A 13,198-nucleotide genomic window follows, 5' to 3' on the forward strand; every position below is an offset into this window, starting at 1 on the left:
CCAAGTTGTTATGCATGCTATTTGTACTTCCAAAATCACGTTGACGTCAATGTTGCTCGCAATCCTGAGCTTGCTCCTGTGAATCATGCAAAATGATGCCGAGTCATTCAGCTCCCTCATCAAGACCACAGCCATCCCACCTGCCCTCTCCAACACTGGATCCTGCTTATAGTGGTGCTTGTGGGCCTCCCGGACCCCTCTTAATGTGATCACTGTGCCGCCAGTGCCCTATACTGCTTTGTGGCATGGCTCTTACCTGTCCACTGCTGGGGCCAACACATACCACTGCCTGCACATGGCTCTGCTCAAGCTGCTGAGGTTTTTCTGCTGCACCACTGAGAGCCCGGGAAGGGCCCTGTCTCCCGGTCACACTAAAGTGAAGGCAAGCCCATACATTTCTTCCTTCCTGGTACCTTCAGCCACACAACTGTTTCGAATTCAGCAGACCTCCACATACATTCCCAGGTTGTTTCTGCTCACACACTGAATGGCATCATATCTTCCTCTTTGCATGGTGGCACATTGGGGATGTGAATTCACCCATAATTCTTGCATATTGCACAGCTGTGCATTGGCTTCTGTAACAGGACATGCCGGGGTTGCCATTCATGTATGCCATTACTGTGCTGCGCTCAATCGGTGCTTTACTCCATTAGCAAACCCAGACTATGAGCGATTCTTACTGTGACAAGAAAAACAAGGCTCAGAGGAGTCTGCGGATGCATTCCACCCCAGGCTCACAGCTAGCACCTAACACAGTCAGACACAGGAGGTTTGAGACCAGATAATCCAAGGGTGCACATCCACAAAACTAGGACAAGAGAACCAGGCAAATCTTTACCAGACATCTTAACACTTGGCCTCTGTAGCTCAATGGTTCCCAGATGGAGGTAGATCTAAACAAACTGATTAGAACTGAACCCATGGATCAGATCTGAAAGTCCACCCTTGTCCCAAACCAGCACCACAGAAGACAAAACAGAGGCCCTACAGAGACTGCAAAGATGTGTTCCATCATCCCGGTGACTGTCCAGCCCCTAGCAAAGAAACGTTCAGCCTGTGGCAAACCTAATCATTTCACCAAAGTCTATGATTCCTCCCACAATACCAAGGGAACCCCAACATGATAGTTTACTCGTTCACACCTACTCAGCCAAGGCTGCAGGTGGAGAAATGGATGACGAGAAAGAACAGGAAGATGTCATATATATGCTGTACGCTGTAAAATAAAGCAGCATCTCAATCACTCAATCAAAGTTTTAGATCAAGTAAGTTGATATTTCTTATTAGCCCTCATGTTCACTTCTACGGCCAGAAACAAAATGTCTAAATCACAGTTTGACTCCTTAATACCATAAACTGTTCTCAAACCCATGAAGATTAGATCTAAACCTATAGCAAATATTCATCTCAATCATGGAGCACTCATGCAAGAGGATCCGCCTCACATTACCATGGGATACATAACCCAAAATGGTACTGAGATGCTCCTCAGCTGCGTAAACCAACTGTGCTTGATAATGGATCATGCAAAGTGTGCAAACCAGGGCTCTGAGCAGGCTGCTAAGGACTTTAAGGTGGAGAAGTGTGGCTCAGTGGTTAGAGGCGGCAGACCCGGAATCTGAGATCGACTGTGGACCAGGGTTTGATTCCCCACCTCGGCGGGTCTAGGGCTCATAAATTCCACGGTCTCGACAATTCTCGCTCCGGTGCCTACTCGACTCACGGGGTCACACTCTGCGACTCTGGGCAATAGCTTGCTTAATCTCCACATCGGCCCCTCGCGGTGGGATGCCTGGCTTTCACCTTGTGGATACCCTGCCGGGGTTTCTCACAGGGGAACACCAGGACGGGTTCCCTAAGCAAGCGTGGAGATGCCCCACGGTAAGTCCTGCGCTATATAAGTTTCATACATTTACATTTAATGACCTGTCTCATGGCACAGCATTCTGAAACGCATGATTATACAATGGAATATTGGTGATGGCATCTGCTCAGTAGCACTAGGCAATTGCAGTTTAGCTTTTCACCTATACCTAATGGTGTAGACTCAGGGGCGTAGCTCAGTCAGTGAGATTCAGGGGGTAAGAAATTCAAATTTCCCAACTAAAAAAACAGTGTTGGCAAGGGACAATAAAAAAGCAAAAACTGACCCCCACACCATGGGAGAAAATTCCCATGGTGTAGGGTGTCATTAGTTTTGTTATTTCTCAAATCCAAACTCCTGTTTAGGAGTTTGTTTTTGTACAATAAAACCCTTGTGAAAAGTTTGATGTTTGATGACTAAGTAGTAAATTTGCATCCATTCAAGGTGTACTTCTATGGGTGCAGATTTGCTACTTTGTTGCTAAACCGGTAGCTGTACATATTTAAGTTCCTGATCCAAAAAGTGAACAAGTTAAAACCGCCTAATGAAATCATAACAATGAGAAAACCCAATACAGACATAGCAGAACGACTCAGGGCTCTCAGATCCAACTACCAATCCAAGCATGCTTTTATTTGGGGGGGGCACAACCCAACCCCCACAATCTATGCTCCTGGTCAAACCTGAGACAGCAAACACAAATGAATGGATAGAAGAGCCCACAGTGTGGGTGTCAAAAACTAAAACAGCGTGCTAAAATGTGGGTTTGCATTGACATTCACCTTCCAAATTCACCCATAAAAAGAAATTGCCATCTCACACCAACAGTGAATGACCTGGTAGCAGCAGTAAAGGGAACATTTTGGTTCTCTCAAGTTCATCTCAACTCCAGATACTTTCAACGTCTGCTAAGATAAAAATCCAGGTGGGTGGACATTTTTCAGCACCCACCTTGGCCTCTGCAAGTCCACAAGGCTACATTTCCAAATCTACAGTGCAGCGGAGGGGCTACGGAACGCCATTTAAGAGGTTCTTGATGTGCTCATGGTAGACATAAAAGTCAGCACTAGGACATACAAAGGATTTTGAGGAACATCACTCCAGAATTTGCTGCATCCTGAAACAGTCTCACCTTCAATAGCAAGAAATATGAGTTCAATGCATTCATCAGCTCTTTCGGATAGCGGTTCTCAGCTGATGGGTGCCACCTGACTACCCCAAAATGTAAGCCATTCAATTGGCATCTCAATCCACATTCATATCAGAAGTCAGGAGTTTTCTTGGCATGGTCACATATTTCAGAAGATTCATTAAGAATTGTATATCTCTGACTGGGATGTTGGGAAAGTGGACTAAGACCATGCAGAACTGGACTGCATAACACCTAACCACATGCCAAGCATCAAAATGCACACTTTCACCAGAAGCTACTCTCCAATAGTTCTACCCATGCAAAGTCTCAGAATTAAAAATAGATGCCAGCTCTAGAGGGCTTTGAACTTGACTGTAACCAAAGCAACACTGGGCAGAGTGGTTCCCTATTGTGTATGCCTACACAGCTTTCCCCCTACTGAGCAACACTATACCCACATTGAGAAATAGGCGGTTTCAAATAATTGGGTCTACCAATATTTACATCTTTATTTATATTGACAATCTTTTATTGGTCCCTCCTTAAATATGAAAATGGATCCTTTAGTGGCAGAAGTACTGTTTCTCAGTGGCATAATGACCCAGGTCGGATTACCCGTCAAGGCATCAGCGACCAGCCATGGCCGCTGATATGCAGTGTGCCATTGAGACCAAAGAGTACATCAGGTTGAGGGTAGAACACGCCCACCCACTTTCTGTGTCCCTCGTAGACATTTGTGATGCTTCCACATAGATGGCTGGTGCAGCTAGCCAGCAATGCGACCTGCAGCGGCCAGTGGGGAATCATTACCATACATGTAATTGACCCATATTCCAGAAGCCTGCTAAATCTTGCATTCCTATATAATTTTAGACATAAGTGAGCCCTTTTATAGGACTTTTTTCCCGTTAGGCAACAAAATGTGACCCCTTCAAGCTTTTGCAATACAACTGGCTCATGTTGGGCTCCAACAGATGGTCAAACCAAAAAACTGACTCTAATGTAAAGTTGGATTCTAAACCCTAAATGAATTGGTTTGGAGGGCAGTCAAATAATATACCCATTGTCAAACCTCTATCCTAATCGACCCTGCAGCACTTGTCGCTGCCAAAGGCATCCCTCCTCATCCATGGGAGTGCCTGATATAAGCAAACAACAGAGCTACTGGTGTACTTATGTCCTCTATCACCAAGTCACCGGTCTTACACCTCTTTCTAAATTGGAAATGAAGAAAAACTGGTAGCTTGGCAGGGGCAATGGCTGTGGTGGAGACCTAGACAATGCCTGATCTGCTGTACGCAACAGATATGTTTGGCTCAACAACATGAACGTGGATGGATTCGAACCCCAACTTTGGCCAAAAAAATCCAAGGCAAGTTACTTGGATTCCCCTTGGGCACTGAACTCAAGGAGCCATCATCAAGAAAACTAAGATTTCATGGTACCAACTCTCGCTACAAATTCAATTAAAACCATCTCTCCCAGAGAGTGACTTCAGAACTGCTGCCCTCACATTGGACTCAGCTATCAGAATGGTGGAAAACTCTGCATCACAATTTCCCAAATTACACACTGGTCCCACCCAAGGGAATCTACTCAACACAACATGCCTCATCGGTGGCCTAAAGAAATATAACCACATAACTCTCACCCTGATGGAGCGCCACTGGTACCCTTCATCGGCACCCTTTCTTCTAAACTAGCTGCATCATCTACAAAGCCATCACGACTGGCACCTTAGCCTAACAGGCTGATTAGCTCTCCATCTCCAGTGGCTTGCAGCACATCTGCTGCCTGGGCACCACTGGAGTACAGACAAATAAGTGTTAAAAAAAAACACAGCAACCAGCCTTCTACATCTATATTAAGTTCCCCGAATCGCACCAACTCTGTTCCAATTAGGAAAGAGCTGAAGACACACCTCTTAAAGGAACACTACATCCCACAGGTATTGTCCACTGCACCTTTCAGAACCCAGCTTTCCTCCAACCACTCGGAGAATGAAACGTTGGTTTTTGCCCTTTACTGTCCTCTGCTGTCTTTATACATTTGCTTCATTCAAATTCTCCATCCATACATACATGAATATGTTTCCTTATTAATTATTATATATTTTTAACATAAACATATATTGTTTATTTTACTGTGTGGCTTTTATTGATGTGGTAGTATACAGCTAATAATGTAGAATTGTGAAATAGTTCCAAAACATTAGGTTAGCAGTCTGTCTGTACAGGCCCATAACTCGGTGCAAAAGATCCTATGGCCACGCTAAGGTTTCACCGAGTGCGAGAATATTGGGGTCTCCTTTATTGGGAATAATTTAAACAGAAGTATCAGTTTATTAACTTTTCATTGAATGAGCGAATTTGAAAAACTGAAAAACTTTTTGAAGAGGAACTATTGCTTGCATTGAAATCTATATCATTTGTCCATTTTGAGTTGTTACAGAAGCATCACAGTTTGAAAACTGAATTCTTTTCATTTCAGGAACAGAACCCAATTCATCGTTGCGATATTACATTTACAATTCTGGTAAGACATCACTTCATGTATTCTTTCTTTGTTTATCGTTTTTATTTCATTTTCATAGTATACAAATAGATTTCAAGTATCCTGGAAACAAACAGAAAAGCAGTTAGCGCGCCTCCTCCCATGCCCATCCCCACCCTTCCCATTGGTCCAGCGTTCCATCGATATTAAATCCAATCCATTGAAGAAATAAAATGCAGAAATAAACATATAGTCACCAATCCATCCAATTAATCATTCATTGTATAGACTATTAACCACCGGAATCAAATAACTACAAAAAAGACATATTATTATTAATACTATTATTTTCACCCTTCCTCTCACGGACCCCCACCCCCCCCCCCTGCATGCCTACCTGCCTGGATATTCAAAACATTTAACCATCTCTTCATGATTCTCCCTCTTCCCCATCCCGAAACCATCTCATCAGGGGAGCCCAAATCTCATACCCTCTTTTCTGCGCTCTGCGCCCCTTCCTGGCATAGACTGCAGTTTCTAGCCGATAGACCGCTAAAAATCTACTCAGCCACTGCTGACTAGATGGCGGCACCTGATTGAGCCAATAAGTGGCCAAACATAGCCTGAATACTATCATAGCAATAAAGACAAATACCTGTATCTGTTCTGAGAGTGAGATATCACCCACCACTAGCATAATCAACTCTGTTGACATATTTATTTCCCATCCCACTTGGGATTCTAAGATGGCACCAACATTTCTTTTGACAGTATCCAAACTGGGTAATGATGCAAACATATGCAAGCTATTGGCTGCATAAAGCTCACAGCCAGGGCAGGACGTGCCAGCGTGATGTATAAATCAAACCAAGTTTTAAAACACTGGAGTTGTAAATTGGCCGCAAAGAAAGAATGTTCGGGCTAAATATAGTGAGTCGTTAACTTCTCCAAACCCAGTTTGTAGATGTTCCTGCCAATAATCATAATGCTTGGTGAGATCATCCACCATAATTTCATTCAGAAGTTTATATATCCTACCAAGTGTGAATGATCCTTTGGGTAATACTTCCAGCAATGTTACTTTGGCAAAACTACAATGACCCCCACCCTTTTTTTAATCAGGAAATCCTTAATCTGGAGATATTTGAATTGTTTATTCTCAAGCCCATACTTATCCCTAATTTGATCAAACGATCTAAATCCAGTCTCTTCCATCACATCCTCCGCTATCCTAATTCCCTTTTCCCACCATATTTTCATGTATCTATCACAAAAGATATCGGGAAGGTACCCGTTTTTGTATAGCAGAGCGTAGGCGTTAAACCACATTTTTTGCGGAACACCGACCAAACCTTAAAAGCGCATAAGAGCGTCTTAAATTTGACCCTTTTGTAATAATTACATTTGGTGTGTCGCGAAAGGCACCCATTGTCTTCTCTACCTAGTAGCAGCTTGTTAGAAGCGGCTGTCTCTAGTTGGCAGAGGTATACACTTCTGACAAATAGGGACACACCTTTTCTAGTCAGGGCAAGGGGATCACACACTTAGATAACCCCTGCTCACCCCCCTTGGTAGCTTGGCAAAGCAGACAGGCTTATCTCAGAGGCAGTGCGTTAAGCATTTATGACCACATACAGTAATAAAGTGAATACACTACAAATGGACACGACACAGTACTATTATAAAAATAAGGATTTTTATATAAGGCTTAGCACAAGACCAAATAATGACAAAAATATACCACAATCTTAATACATACTCTTGGAAGGAAAAATGATAGTTCAAGCACGGTTTCTTCTTAGCACAAAGTCTTTAGTAATAAAAGCAACTCTTCTTCTTTAAAACAAAGTTCTTGGCAACAATGTAACCCACTCGGGAGTCACACGACGTCGAGGCAAAGTTAATCCAAAGGTTCGGCGTCGACCGCGAGGAGCGCTACGTCGAGCCCGGAGTCGCACAGACCCCAACAACACAGCCTTGGAAAAGTGAAGCACTCGATGATCAGCGGCGTCGAGATGTCCGGCGTCGTGTCGTCGTTGGTGTCGATGATGATGTTGCAAGAGTGAGCAGCGCTCACGGCGTCGAGAGGGCTCGATGTTGATGCGATCAGCAGCGGCGTCGACACAGGGTCACTTGGAGCTGGAGCCGAACTCGCTACTCACTGGCATCGCTACTGGCGTCGATCGGGCCCGGCGGCCGGCGTCGAAGGTGCTGGACACTGGAGCCGTTACTCACGATGTCGAGCTGAATTCGTCGGCGTCCGTCGGCGTCGAGATTGCTGGATTCTTCAGAGGTGCTGGATTTCAGGTTCCAGCAACAAGCACTTTTAGCACATAAATGAAGTCCTTTGGTCCTGTGACTTCAACAGGAGGCTGGCACTCTTCCAACCCTTGGAGATTTTCTTTAGCAAGTTTAAGAGTACACACTCAGTTCCTCTCTCCTGGTTCCTTGGCAAAAATAAAGAAGCAACTGCAGGATTCCCCCAACAAACAGCACTCTGGCAGAAGGGGTAGGCAGTCCTTGGATCAGCAGGCTTCTTGTCCTTGGTTCAGGTTTCCTTGTCAGAAGTGATCTAAATTCTTTGTTCAGGGGTCCTTCTCTTATACCCCTTTTTGGCTTTGATCCCTTTGTCCATGCAGGGGAATTTCCCCCCATCTGGGGTTTGTTGTGGGTGTTGCCAGGCCGAGGCACCTGGCCTATTCACTGTGCAGGGCAGAGGCTTCAGTCGCCCAGCAGGAGCGGAGCCAGCATTGTCACCGGCAGGGGCAGGGCCATCAGTTGCCCGGCAGGAGGTGGGGCCAGGAAAGTCCCTGGCAGGCACAGAGTCATCAGTCGCCTGGCAGGGGGGCGGAGCCAGCATTGTATCAGGCAGGGCAGGCTATCAGGAGCTACTCTTCCCCTACTCTCAATGCAAATGCCCTACTCATCCCACACTGACTCATTCAGACCTCTGGAGCCACCCAGCTCCTGTCACACGCACACCAGAACCAGCAGAGACCGGTAGACAGTTAGACAAGAAAATAGCTACTTTCTAAAAGTGCTATTTTCAAACACAGAGTCCAAAAACCATCCACCCCAACGGATGCGTTATTAAACCCTGAGTTCAGGGATACCAAACTCGACATTGCACCATGCTCCCCGAGCCCGCTAGGATTATAGCATTAATAATCCTGGCAGCCCATTCTAACTGATGGAGAGCAGGTAACCTTACAATAGTGAAAAACGGATATGGCTGTAATTCACTATTAGGACATGCCAACCTTGTCAGGCTTGTCCTACCTTATGCTTACAATGCACCCTGCCCTTGGGCCTACCATAGGGGTGACTAACATGAAGTTAAGGGAAGGTTTAGGGATTGGCAAGTAGGTGTACTTGCGCAGTCCTCGTGACAGTCAGACTGCACGTGGTCTAGCAATGGTAGACCTTCAGACATACTTTTACTAGGCCGCTCTTGTGGGTGGCACAACACGTGCTGCAAGCCCACGAGCAGCATTTGTATTTACAAGCCCTGGCACTCTTGGTGCACGCTACTAGGGACTGATAGTAAACCAAATAAGCCAAACATGGAAGTCAATCAATACAGCAATTTCACATAGGGAGCACTTGCACTGTGGCACTGATCAGCAGTGGCACAGTGCCCAAAGCAATATACCAGCAAAAACATCCTAAACAGAGGAGGCAAACAGAAAAAATGGAGGAGAGACTCATGCCAATGATGCCAGGTCTAACACGTGTCCCCTCCAGCTGAAATGTGGGGAGAACTACCCTTACCCTAGGGAGTCCTCATCACTAAGGCGGAAAAATCTGGACAGACCATCAGCATTGGCGTGATCTGTGCCAGGGCGATGTTCCACCGTGAAGTCCATCCCCTGTAGGGAAATGGACCACGTCAACAGTTTCGGATTCTCACCCCTCATCTGCATCAACCATCTGAGGGGCCTGTGGTCTGTCTGAACCCGGAAGTGAGTCCCAAACAGGTAGGGTCTTAGCTTCTTCAGTGCCCAGACCACATCAAATACTTCTCTCTCTATCGCACTCCACCTCTGTTCCCTGGGAAGTAACCTCCTGCTGATGAAGGCTACAGGTAAGTCTCGGCCCTCTTCATTCACCTGAGCTAGAACAGCCCCCACGCCATGCTCTGAAGCGTCCGTCTGGACAGCAAATTCTTTAGAAAAGTCGGGTGCCTGGAGTATGGGTGCTGTGCACATTGCAGTTTTCAGGGTGTCAAAGGCCATCTGACAGGCGTCAGTCCAGATCACAAGTCGTGGATGCTTCCTGGAAGTCAGCGAAGTCAAGGGGTGCACAATGTTACCATAATCCTTGACGAACCTCCTGTAGTAACCCGTGAGACCCAAGAAGGCTCTCACCTGAGTCTGGGTTTTGGGCGGTGCCCATGCCAGGATGGTATCAATCTTGGTTTGCAGGGGGGCCACCTTGCCGCTCCCTACTTGGTGCCCCAAGTACACCACTGAACCCTGCCCAATCTGGCACTTACTGGCTTTGATTGTGAGGCCTGCTTTGCGCAGGGCCAACAACACTTCCTGGAGGTGGCGCAAGTGTTCCTCCCAGCTGGCGCTGAACACTGCGATGTCGTCCAGGTAGGCGGCACTGAAATCCTCCAGCCCAGCCAAGACCTGGTTGACCAACCTCTGGAAGGTGGCAGGGGCATTCTTCATCCCAAAGGGCATAACCCAGAACTGGTAGTGCCCATCTGGTGTTGAGAATGCTGACCTCTCTTTTGCCCCATCAGTCAAGGCGATCTACCAATACCCAGACGTTAGATCAAACGTACTGAGGTACTGGGCAGCCCCCAACCGATCTATGAGCTCATCAGCTCTGGGGATGGGGTGTGCGTCAGTCTTGGTGACTGAATTGAGTCCTCGGTAATCCACACAGAACCGAAGTTCCGGTGAAGCACCAGGCGCTGCAGCCTTTGGGACCAAGACCACTGGGCTGGCCCAAGGACTGCTAGAGGACTCAACCACCCCTAAGGCAAACATTTTGGAGACCTCCTCCTTGATGTATGCTCTGACCTTGTCAGTCACTCTGTAAGCCTTGTGCTTCACAGGAGTGCTGTCCCCAGTGTCCACATCATGGACACACCACTGAGTGACACCAGGAATCAAGGAAAACAGATCAGGGAATTGTCCCAACAGTTGGCGACAATCTTGCTGCTGTTCATGGGTCAGTGTGTCAGAGAGGACAACACCATCCACTGACCCATCTTGCTCTTTTGCATACAGGAGGTCAGGAAGAGGCTCACTCTCCTCCTCCATTCCAGCATCTGTAGCTAGGAGCATGCCCACTTCGGACCTTTCTAAGTGGGGCTTTAAACGGTTGACATGCAGGACCCGCAAGGGGTTCCTGGGAGACTCCAAGTCCACCATGTAGGTGACATCGCTCTTTTTCTCCACAACCTTAAATGGTCCAGTCCATCTGTCCTTGAGCGCACAAGGTTCCACAGGGGACATGACCCAAACTTTCTGACCAGGCTGAAGTTCGACCAGAGTGGCATTCTGGTCGTACCACCGCTTCATCTCTTCCTGGCTGGCCTCCAGATTTGCCTGAGCAAGATCTCTGAAGCGCCTAGTCTGGTTCCTAAAGGCCAGCATGTAACTGTATACATCCTGGGGAGGTTTCCTGGGAGATTGCTCCCAGCCTTCTTTGACCAGACTCAAAGGCCCTCGTACCGGGTGACCATACAAAAGCTCAAAGGGGCTGAACCCTAGAGACTTCTGTGGCACCTCACGGTAAGCAAACAGCAGGCATGGCAAGAGGACGTCCCATTTACGCCTCATTGGTTCTTCAAGACCCATAATCATGCCTTTAAGGGTACGGTTGAATCTCTCAACCAACCCATTACCTTGAGGGTGGTAAGGAGTGGTGAACTTGTAGGTTACCCCACACTCCTTCCACAGAGACTTCATATAGTTGGAAATGAAGTTGGTGCCCCGGTCTGACACCACCTCTCTGGGGAACCCCATGCGGGAGCAAAACACCCATCAGTGCCCGTCCCACCACGGGGGCCGTCACTGTTCTGAGAGGGATGGCTTCCGGGTAATGTGTGGCATGGTCCACCAAGACCAGGATGAACCTGTTGCCCAGGGCTGTCTTGGGGTCCAGTGGCCCAACAATGTCAATCCCCACCCGGTCAAAGGGGGTACTGACCACCGGAAAAGGTTGGAGGGGAGCCTTCTGCTTCCTTCCGCTTTTCCCACTTGCCTGGCAAGTGTGACAAGTTTTACAATGGATGTCTACATCCCTTCTCATCTGAGGCCAATAAAAATGGGTGACAAGCCTGTCATAGGTCTTGTCCTGCCCCAGATGTCCAGCTAAAGGAACGTCATGAGCCAAACCCAGTAGGAAGGCTCTGAAGCGCTGGGGTACCACCAGCACACGGGCTGACCCAGGCTCAGCAGCCTTAGGCTCGCTATACAGGAGATCGTTCTCCCAGTAGACCAAATGTGACCCTGACTGATCACCTGTTGTCTGGGCTGAGGCCTGCTGCCTCATACCCACAAGAGAAGGGCACACTTTCTGTTCTGCACAAAATTCTTCCCTGGAGGGACCACCATCCTGCTGCCAGTGGGTCAGCTCGGGCAGGTCTCCCAGTTCAGCAACTTGTTCACCTGTGGGTTCCAGGGCATACCCCTCAAGGTTTGCCTCCTCCTGGACCACGGGAACTATGGGGGACGGTTTCCCGCGCCCCCTGCCTCTTCTCTTCACAGATGGGTCCTGGGCCATACTTTCAGGCTCCAGAACCCCATCAACACCCTTACTTGCTGTCATCGATCGAGTGGTTGCACACACCCACTCTGGCACACCCAACATTTTCAAATGTGTCTCTCTCTCCACCTTAGCCCAAGGGGAGTCTTCCAAATCATTGCCCAGGAGACAATCAACAGGCATGGCGGGCCTTACAGCAACTTGAAGAGTACCTGAAACTCCCCCCCATTCAAAGGAAACCTGAGCTACCTTACACTCTCTCTGGGAGTTGTCAGCAGCTATCACAGGGTAGAATGCGTGGGGAACAACCTGCTCTCTGGACACCAAGTGACACTTGACAGCTGTCACACTCGCTCCGGTGTCTCTGAGAGCTTCCACTCTATGGCCATTAATGGTCACCCACTGCCTATATTTCTTAGTGTTACTAGGCAGCGGGGTGGAGGGACCATTTCCATGTCTCCTAGAGAGACCAGGGACATCTCTGCGGGACCCTCCCCACCATGGGCAACCATCTCCTCCCCTCCCAGGGCTACACTCGCCCACTGACGGGGGGCGGCACGTGGTGGTGCACTAGAGTTCTTCAAGGGACACTGGGGATCATAAAAACGGTGTCCCACCTGCTTACAAGCGAAGCAGGTCATTGGGCCCCTACGAACAGGTTTACCTGTCGGGGCCTCTGATTTCTTATCTGGGGGAGGCTGGGAACCCTTCCCTTGGTTCCCTTGGGGATTACTTTGGGGCCCTTTCTGGAACTCCCTCTGTTTGCCCTTGTCCCCCCCACTCTTCTGCTGAGGACCCTGCCCAACTTTTGGCTGAGTCTCCCACTGGACCCTTGTGGACCCTGGTACTGACCCAGCGGTCCGCCTCCTCAGCAAGTTTTCTAGGGTTAGATATCTTCCTATCAATAAGGTGCTGGCGCAGCTCTGGAAAACAGTTATTAGACAAGTGCTCCCAAGCAAACAAATCATAAAGAGCATCAT

The 13,198-nt window shown here is 47.9% G+C and overlaps 1 protein-coding gene across 2 annotated transcripts in view; it reads left to right on the forward strand.

Moving 5' to 3' along the window:
- The window catches only part of LOC144773554 (ecto-ADP-ribosyltransferase 5-like), a 358,428-nt gene that overhangs the window by 248,258 nt on the left and 96,972 nt on the right, over positions 1–13,198 (forward strand). For both annotated transcript variants that reach the window (XM_078658649.1, XM_078658650.1), the window contains exon 4: positions 5,490–5,534. In XM_078658649.1, the coding sequence (XP_078514775.1) occupies positions 5,490–5,534 (45 nt within the window). The remainder of the gene's footprint in view (positions 1–5,489; positions 5,535–13,198) is intronic.

This window comes from Lissotriton helveticus, chromosome 8, assembly GCF_964261635.1.
Source record: "Lissotriton helveticus chromosome 8, aLisHel1.1, whole genome shotgun sequence".
NCBI lineage: Eukaryota > Metazoa > Chordata > Amphibia > Caudata > Salamandridae > Lissotriton > Lissotriton helveticus.